Source organism: Babylonia areolata, chromosome 3, assembly GCF_041734735.1.
Source record: "Babylonia areolata isolate BAREFJ2019XMU chromosome 3, ASM4173473v1, whole genome shotgun sequence".
Lineage (NCBI taxonomy): Eukaryota > Metazoa > Mollusca > Gastropoda > Neogastropoda > Buccinidae > Babylonia > Babylonia areolata.
Genome location: NC_134878.1, coordinates 18,264,819 through 18,274,201, shown reverse-complemented (window position 1 = coordinate 18,274,201; position 9,383 = coordinate 18,264,819). Strand labels below are relative to the sequence as shown.

General features: G+C 42.0%; 1 protein-coding gene across 8 annotated transcripts in view; it reads left to right on the top strand.

Moving 5' to 3' along the window:
- LOC143279802 (tubulin polyglutamylase TTLL7-like) overlaps positions 1-9,383 on the top strand; it is a 54,571-nt gene that overhangs the window by 10,892 nt on the left and 34,296 nt on the right. For all 8 annotated transcript variants that reach the window (XM_076583986.1, XM_076583981.1, XM_076583984.1 and 5 more), the window contains exons 3-11: positions 1-109; positions 1,095-1,152; positions 1,700-1,831; positions 2,225-2,383; positions 3,340-3,556; positions 4,669-4,992; positions 6,061-6,155; positions 6,782-6,926; positions 7,750-7,962. The exon at positions 1-109 is cut by the window's left edge and continues 116 nt beyond it. In XM_076583986.1, coding sequence (XP_076440101.1) covers positions 1-109; positions 1,095-1,152; positions 1,700-1,831; positions 2,225-2,383; positions 3,340-3,556; positions 4,669-4,992; positions 6,061-6,155; positions 6,782-6,926; positions 7,750-7,962 — 1,452 coding nt within the window. The remainder of the gene's footprint in view (positions 110-1,094; positions 1,153-1,699; positions 1,832-2,224; positions 2,384-3,339; positions 3,557-4,668; positions 4,993-6,060; positions 6,156-6,781; positions 6,927-7,749; positions 7,963-9,383) is intronic.

Genomic DNA, 9,383 nt, shown 5'->3' with positions numbered 1-9,383 from the left:
GACGAGCTGGCCAAGCACGACCCCAAGCCCGCCCAGCCCAACGCCAAGAAGAAGAAACGACGCAAGCACAACATCTCGGCTAACCTCAGCGGCACACGCTACGATGTGGGTGAGTTACAGGGATGATGAAGAGAGACTGGGGCTCGCTTGGATGACTTGTATGTGTGTGTGTGTGTGTGTGTGTGTGTGTGTGTGTGTTTGATGTGAGTTGGTGCACCACTGAAGGTGTCTTTGAGAAAGACAAAAGATGTGTTCCTGTACAACAGTTGTGTGCGACATGAGTGGATGAACAGGTGCTGCTTAGGGTAAGTCTTCTTACTGTTTTAAAAAATTGAATGGCGTTAAAACAGGAGAGAAAAAACCTTGGAATATTGCTGTTTTGTCTGTGTCATATGAATTGGAAAAAAACCAAAAAAAATCACAGGGAATGCAACAGAATTTGGAAAAATATTTTGTTTCGCAGCATATTTATTTACACACACAAGCACGCACAGACATACTTTGTCTAATATCACGTACAGTGAAAAGACGTTAAACTAAAGAACGAACATACTTTGTATCTCTTTCTCTCTTTCTCTCTCTGTGTCACTCACACACACAAGTAAATACACGGACACTCTAACTCTTGGACATCTTCCCTGTATCCTTGCTTGCTTTTATCATAACTGATAATAATGATGAAACATTAATAAAAAAAAAAATCTCCTCCTCTACAGTAGTTCAGAGTTCAGGCTTGATATGATAATCATGACAAAATGATAATGATAATATTGATAGTAATAATGTTGATAATGATAAGATTTGAATATATGTAGCACCTTGTCTCTAAATAGGGCGCAAGGCGCTTTACAAGATGGGTAAATAGAATAACACACAGGCACACAAATTGTTACACCACACACACACACACACACACACACACACACACACACACACACACACACAAACACACACACACACACACACACACACACACACACACACACACACACACACACACACACACACACACACACACACACACACACACACATACTGGTATTTCTGTCCTTCTCAACAACTGGTCACGTTCTTTATGTGTGTGTTTGTTATAGTTCGTCAGATGGCAGAAAAGGTGGGGTTCACCATAGCAAGGGATGATGATCCCAGTTCGTAAGTGCTGCCTTGTGTTCTTTCTTTAGGCTTCTTTGTTTTGTTTTGTTTTGACTCTTTCTCCTTCTCTTGTTGTTTGTCTTTGTCTGGGCTTTGTGTGTGTGTGTGTGTGTGTGTGTGCGCGCGCTCGTGCATGATTTGTTTTACAGATAATCCTTTTTTTTTCCTTTATGAGAGGGAGAGAGGAGAGAGAGAGAGAATTTGTGTGTGTGTGTGTGTGTGTGTGTGTGTGTGTGTGTGATTATTTTAGATAATTCATGTTTTATTTTATAAGAGGGAGAGAGAGAGAGAGAGAGTGAGTGTGTGAAAGAGTTTAATTTTGCTATTTATTTTACATAATGTGTGTGCGTGTTTGTGTGTGTGTGAGTGTATGGTTGCAGGGGCATGGGGGTGGGGGGGGGAGGGAGGGGGGTCTTGATTTAGATTATAAAGTTTCTTTTTCCTATCCATTTAATCTACTTTTTTTTTCATTTAGAATTTTTTGTGTGACTTATTAATTTTCTGAATTAACTGATTAATCTTGATCTTTTTCCACCTCCTCCCCCAGATATCTGATATGGAGTGACTGTTTCGTCTCCACGGATCGTGTGGCAGAGCTGAAACCTTTCCAGAGACTGAACCACTTTCCTGGCATGGGCGAGATCTCTCGCAAAGATTGTCTGGCCAGAAACATCCTCAAGTATGCCTCTCTCTCTCTCTCTCTCTCTCTCTCTCTCTCTCTCTCTCTCTCTCTCTCTCTCTCTCTCTCTCTCTCCTTCAGTTTGTTACAGATACCACACTAAAGAGGATTTATATAAAAATATGAAAAGGGGATGATGTCAAGCTGTTCTGCTTTAAACGATTTAAAAGATCAGTATGTATTAATAAAGTATTATAGATATCCTTGTCTTTTTTTTTTTCCATATGTCTACTTCTAGCATCTAAACATGAATGCATATTTAGAAACCTGTATCAGTTTATTTGTGCAAAGCATTCAGTCTGTTGCAGTTTCTTGAGGGACCTGATGATAGACTGCGCATTGATTTTGAACTAACAAGAAGTGTGTGTGTGTGTGTGTGTGTGTGTGTTGCAGGATGCAGAAGTCCTTCCCTGAGGAGTACAGCTTCATCCCCAGGACCTGGATCTTGCCGGCAGACTACGGGCTCCTGCAGAACCACGCCAAGGACATGCGCGCCAAGAAGAAGTTCAAGACCTTCATTGTGAAGCCAGCCAATGGAGCGCAGGGTCATGGGTCAGCTCATTTTCTGTCATTCTTTTTTCTTTTTTTTTCCATCTTTTCTTTCTTTTCTTTTTTTTTCAAAGTGCTGTTTAGGTGTAGAGACAGCGTGTGTGTGTGTTTGTGTAGTGTATGTATGTGTGTGTGTGTTATTTTTGTCCATTTGTGTGTGTGAATGCATGCATATGTGTTTGTGTGTGTGTGCGCAAATGCCTCCACTATAGAAACAACGTACAGATTCATTTCATTTATTTATTCCCCTCTTTGTCATTCTCCCTCCCTCTCATGTCTATAGTTTTTTTTTCAGACACCCATCTTTATATATGTCTTCTCCAGTGGGTCTTTCCTTTTCCTTTTCTTTGTTTTTTTCTTCAACAAAGTACTTATGTATTATGTGTGCTGATTTCTCTAACCTGTGAAAAATCCACTTCTATGACCCTCTTGCTTTCCTCTCCTGTCTCTCTCCCTCTCTCTCGTGTCTGTTTTCCCCAAACACTCTTCTTTGTCTTTTCCTGTAGTGTTTTCCTTTTCTTTTTCTCTTTTTTGTTGTTGTCAGAACAAAGTGTGTATTTACTCACTCTATTTCCTCTCCACACAGAATCAGTCTGTTCAGAAATGCAGAGAAGTACAAAGCTGGAAAATTTTACCCACTCAAATTCCTCTCCTAACAGAATCAGCCTGTTCAGAAACGCGGAGAAGTTACCAATCTGGTCATTTTACTCACATCAGTTTTCTTTTCCCAACAGAATCAGCCTGTTCAGAAACGCGGAGAAGTTACCAATCTGGTCATTTTACTCACATCAGTTTTCTTTTCCCAACAGAATCAGCCTGTTCAGAAACGCGGAGAAGTTACAGATCTGGTCATTTTACTCACATCAGTTTTCCTCTCCTAACAGAATCAGCCTGTTCAGAAACGCGGAGAAGTTACAGATCTGGTCATTTTACTCACATCAGTTTTCTTCTCCCAACAGAATCAGCCTGTTCAGAAGCGCGGAGAAGATCCCGCCCAGCGAGCACTTCATCGTGCAGGAGTACATCGACAAGCCCCTGCTGCTGGACGGCTACAAGTTCGACCTGCGTGTGTACGTCCTCATCACATCCTGCGACCCTCTCAGGGTCTTCCTCTTCAACGACGGGCTGGTGCGTCTGGCCACCGAGAAATACATGCCTCCCCAGGAGAACAATATTGTGAGTGAAGATAAAACGAGTTTGTTGGGGCCTATGTGGGTGGGTGGGGGGGTGGATTGGATGGAAGGAAGGGGGTGTGGGGATGGAGGAGGGGAATGGATTGGGGTGGGGAAAGTGATGGTAAAGGCTGACTTAACTCTTACATGAACGCGTGCCACAGGAAGCAGCTCACGCCAGCAAGAAAAAAAACAGACGTGAGTAAACCGCTAAGGACAGCAACATTGTCCACCTTTACTATGAAAACACACAGACAAAGAATCGTGTGTGGATGGGGTTTTTGTTTGACTGGTTGGTTAGTTCACGTTTAATTTAAAAAAGAAAGAGAAAAAGGCAACAACAGCAAAAACAACAACAACGCTTACATAGATTCTGATGTTGTGTAATGCTGTGCTGCTTTGCGTTGTGCGGTGAAGTGTTGTGTTAAACTGTACTGTACTGTACTGTACTGCATTGCATTTTATCTGATTGTAATAAGCTGCATTGTGCCATACCATGCCATACTATACTCAGTTTCAGATCTGGGAGTAATTTTTTTGTTGGCAAATGTTGGTCCAAGATAGTTACCGACTCAATGCATCAAATGATTATTCATAAGTGCAAACAAAGCTAGTTTCTCATGCAAGTTGAATGTAAAGAAAAACGAAAAAAATCCTCCAATAACAATTAATGAGATCAGCTTTTCAGCTATTCCTATACAAATTCTACAAACTTTATGGACCATTTTCCATCCACATAGTACATATTGAATTATGAAAGGTGTTTCGATTCAGAGATGCATGAAAAGAAATGTATTGACATCCTAAAGTGATGCACAAAGTTGTCAGAAAAAAAAAGAAGAAAAGTAAAATTCTTCAAAATATCCTCAAGTGATGAACTGAAATGTTTAAAAAAAAACCCCAAAACAAACCAAAAGCACAAAGTAGGGTAATGATGAACTTAAGATGTAAACCAAAAAAAGAAAAAGAAAAGTAGAGTAACTTTTGCTTTTTTATCCCCTGTTGAAGCTGATGGGCTGAGTAGCTTCGGCTTGAAGCTGTATGCTTTCATAGATATGAAAAACTCCCACAATGATTTTAATTTTTTGGGGTGGGTGTGGCATTTCTTCTTTTCAGAGCCACCTGTACATGCACCTGACCAACTATTCCGTCAACAAGCACAATGCGTTCTACGAGCGTGACACGGGTACTGACTCTGGCAGTAAGCGGTCCATCCGCTACTTCAACGAGTACCTGCGTCACAATGACATTGACGTGGCGCTCTTGTGGCGCAACATAGCTGACATGATCACAAAGACGCTGATTGTGGGCGAGCCCCACTTGCTACACGCGTACAGAATGTGTCGGCCAGGCGTGCCGTCACACAGTGACAGTGTGTGTTTCGAGGTGCTGGGTTTCGACGTCATGATCGACAGGAAGCTGCGCCCGTGGCTGATCGAGGTGAGTGGTGTGTGTGTGTGTGTCAGCATGCGGTGGTGGGGTGTTGTGGGGCACAGGAGGTGTGTGTGTGTGTGTGTGTGTGTGTGTGTGTGTGTGTGTGTGTGTGTGTTCTTCAGTTGAATGTCTCAAAATAGTGTGATTTTAGACTGTGTGTGTGTGTGCGTGTGTGTGTTTGTGTGTGTGTGTGTTCTTTAGTTGAATGTCTGTCAAAATAGTGTGATTTTAGACAGTGTGTGTGTGTGTGTGTGTGTGTGTGTGTGTGTGTGTGTAGTGTGTGTGTGTGTGTCTGTGTCTGTGTGTGTGAGGAAGTGTTCAAGTGTCTGTATGTTTGTGTGTGTGTGTATATCATGATTTTTTTTTAAACTATGCGTTTTTGTGCCCATTTGAGTGTCTCTGTAAGTGTGTGCATGTATGTGAGACCATGTAATGATATATGGACGAATGGGGCGTATATATGTATACATGTTTGTGTGTTTGTGTAGGTGATTTATAGGTGTGTATCTGTGTGTATGTGATTTATAGATGTGTTAAGTGTGTGGTATTTTATTTGTGTGCATACCTCCCAACTGCATGGTTTTCAAGTGCTCAAATTCTCACCAGTATGAGAATTCAGACAAGACTGGCCCTGTCTGACATTTGAGATGTGACAGATTGTTAGTTCAGCAGTAATTCCAGAAGAAAAGAGTGGTGACTGCAAAAAAAACAACCCAGAAAACAACAACACCTAGAATATAGACTATCGCAAGACATAGCCAGCATGATTTTTCCTACAGAAATATTGCTTAAAGTGGTGTTTCAGTATCAATATAGCAGAACCAAGCTGAACATTTTCATGAGTTTGAATGCATACAGTCTTTTTATCTCTCCCTCCCCCCCCTCTCTCTTTCTCCTTCTCTCTTTCTTTCTTTCTCACCTTCTCTCTAAATGTTTGAATGGAAAGAGCTTAAGTGTCTGAATTTCTGTCTTTTTCCTTCTCTCTAAATGCTCAAATGGAAAGAGCTTTAGCGCCATAGTTTTGGTGTTCTCAAATTTGTGTTTGTCTCTTCTTTGTTTTGTTTTTTTAACCAGATCAACAGGTCACCAAGTTTTGGGACAGATGAAAAACTGGATTTTGATATAAAATCTGCTTTGATAGAGGACACCTTTAGGCTCCTGAACATCAAGTGAGTGATTTATTTTGTTTGTAGTGTGTGTGTGTGTGTGTGTGTGTGTGTGTGTGTGTGTGTGTGTGTGTGTGTGTGTTTGTGTGAAAGAGAGAGAGTTTTAAGCTCAATGGTTTGTCTCAGTTAACAAATGAAAAATGAAGAAAGCTCATAATGTTTTGATTGATAAAGAAAAGATGCGTGAATCAAGTGCAGTTAACTCCTCTGTAGTAAAGAGTAATGCGTTGAATTTTAACTTTTAAACCCAGCCTTATTGTGTACACACGTATACACGTCTTTTTGCATGATATGTGCATGTAAAATTCAAAGGAGTTCATACTTGCACAGCCACTAAGTCACACGAGTGTAAAACAAGCATGGTCAGTGATGAGATGGTAATAAATGGTTATGATGATATGTGATGGTGATGATGATGATGATGGCAACTTTTTTTATTTATTTATTTATTTTTTTTACATGTGTGTGATGATGGCATTATTTTAATTATTTTTCTTAACGTGTGCGTGTGACTAGGGTGATGCTCTGTAGGAAGAACTTCTTACATCTTTTCTTTGTTACCCCAAAAAATCATTTACGTTTTTTTTATTCTTGAGATTTTTTTTTTCTTTTTTTTTCCCCATCAACAGAGCAAGTGACAAGCGTCGAAACATTGCTGCCCAGAAAGCTGAAGCACAGAAACGCTTGTTCCGCTCACACAAGAAGGTGGACCTGGGTGACATGTCGGAAATGGAGAAGAAAAAACAGAGTGTGGAGAAACGCAAAGAAGAACTGGTATGTGTGGGCCGGTCGCTGTGATGTAATGGTCAGCGTCCTGAACCATTGGCTGGGAGGGAGGCTGTGGGTTTTGATCCTCACCAGTAGCCAAAATAACAACCTCATGACTTGCCAAAGTACAACCTCAGCTGTTGTCAAAATACAACCATTTTCAGTGACCAGAATACATTATCAGTGGCCAAAATGCAACCTCAGCAGTTGCAAAAATACAACCTCATGAATGGCCAAAATACAACCTCATCAGTGGCCAAAACACAACCTCATCAGTAGCCAAAATACAACCCCATCAGTGGCCAAAATACAAATTCATTTGTGGCCAATTACAGCCTAATGATTAGTCAAAATACAACCTCATCAGTGGCCAAAATACAACCTTATCATTTGTCAAAATACAACCTCATTTGTGGCCAAATGCATCATTCTGCCTTCCTACCAAAGTGGATTTTTCTGCAGAATTTTACCAGGGACAACCCTCTTGTTACCGTGCACAAAGTGCATGCGGCACACACAGGATCTCGTTTTCTTGACTTGTGCATTATTGATCCATTGATTGATTAATTCATTGATTCATTCATCTTCATTCAGTCTTTTGTTGTCAACCCTATTTTGTTGATCAGTTGATTGATTCATTGATTAATTCATTCACCTTCATTCAGTCTCTTGTTGTCAACCCTATTTTGTTGATCAGTTGATTGATTCATTGATTAATTCATTCACCTTCATTCAGTCTCTTGTTGTCAACCCTATTTTGTTGATCAGTTGATTGATTCATTGATTAATTCGTTCAGGCACTTGTTATCAACCCTCTCTCGTTCAACAGAAAGACCTTCTCACCAAAATACGCAAAGCTTCCACCAGGGAGGACTATGAGAACCGCAACTGCGGAAGATTCCGGCGCATCTTCCCCTGCGACGACCGGGCACGGCATGCAAAGTACTGCACCATGCTGGGCACCTCCTTTGGTCTCTTCCTGTCGGGGCGGGGGGCCACGCTGCAGAAAGAGATTGAAGTCAACTACAACAACAAGCTGAGGGTGGGTACAGTTCATGTTGATTGGTGATGGGGATTGGTGGGGGTAGTGGGTTGGGTGGGTTGTGGGGTGGGGTTGGAGGGCTAGCTGCAGAAAGAGATTGAAGTCAACTGCAGCATCAAGCTTAGGGTGGGTGTGGTTGATGTTAGTAGGTGATGGGGATTGGTGGGGGATTGGGGAGCCTTGCTGCAGAAAGAGGTTGAAGTCAACTACAACATCAAGCGTAGGGTGGGTGTGGTTGATGTTAGTAGGTGATGGGGATTGGTGGGGGTGGGGGGATTGAGGATGAGGGGAGAAGGACGTGCTGCAGAAAGAGATTGAAGTCCACTACAAGAACAAGAGGCTGAGGGTTGGTATAGTTGATGTTAGTAGGTGATGGGGATTGGTGGGGGTGGGGGATTGGGGAGCCTTGCTGTAGAAAGAGGTTGAAGTCAACTACAACATCAAGCTTAGGGTGGGTGTGGTTGATGTTAGTAGGTGATGGGGATTGGTGGGGGTATGTGTGTGGGGGAGGGACCCTTGCTGCAGAAAGAGATTGAAGTCAACTTGAGCACTGGCTGTGAAGGAAGGCAGCAAGTGGACTGCGATGATAGCGGTTAAAGGCAGACTGCAGCTCTGATCTTCACAGACATTGACAGTACATTACCATCTTCTGAAAGTAGTACTGTAGTAATATATCTCTGATATATTTCCTTCAGTGAATTCAAAAAACTTCAAAACAATGCTGCCCATCTGATTCTCAGAGTCCCATGTACTGATCACACCTCCGTACTCTACACTGGCTCCCCATTGAAACAAGAATCCAATACAAAGTTGTGTATCTCTGCTATTCTGTTTTCCACTCCACAGGACCTATCTATCTTTCTGACCTCATCAGTGCTTACACTCCCGCAAGAACTCTCCCCACTTCCTCTGACTGTTACCTTCTGAAACTTCCTCATGTCAATGCATCAACCTGTGGTGAACGTTCTTTCCTCTTTGCTGCTCCTCATATCTGGAACACCCTTCCTCACCATGCATGCATCTGTGCATCTGATTCTATCTCTGCCTTCTGCTGTTCGCTAAAAACTCATCTTTTTTAAACCTACCTTTTAGCACTCTCAGCTTCTTTCTTCTCCAGCACCATCCTTGTCAGCTCACATTGGATGCAAGATGAATGAGAGAGGGAGAGTGGTTTGTGTGTGGGGCCTGGGGGTGAGGGGGTGGGGGCTGGGGGGGTGTCGATGGTTGAGATAGAGTGGTCATAAATGATTCATGTAATTTGTAACTTATTCTTTCATTCAAAGTGCCCAGAGCTCTTAGAGAGCAAGGGTGCTATATGTCCATTATTGTTATTAAATAACATGAAACGTCATCATCAAGATAACATGAAACATCAGCAGCAGGACAAGCAGATTAAAGCTTTGAGACTGGATGTCTGTGCA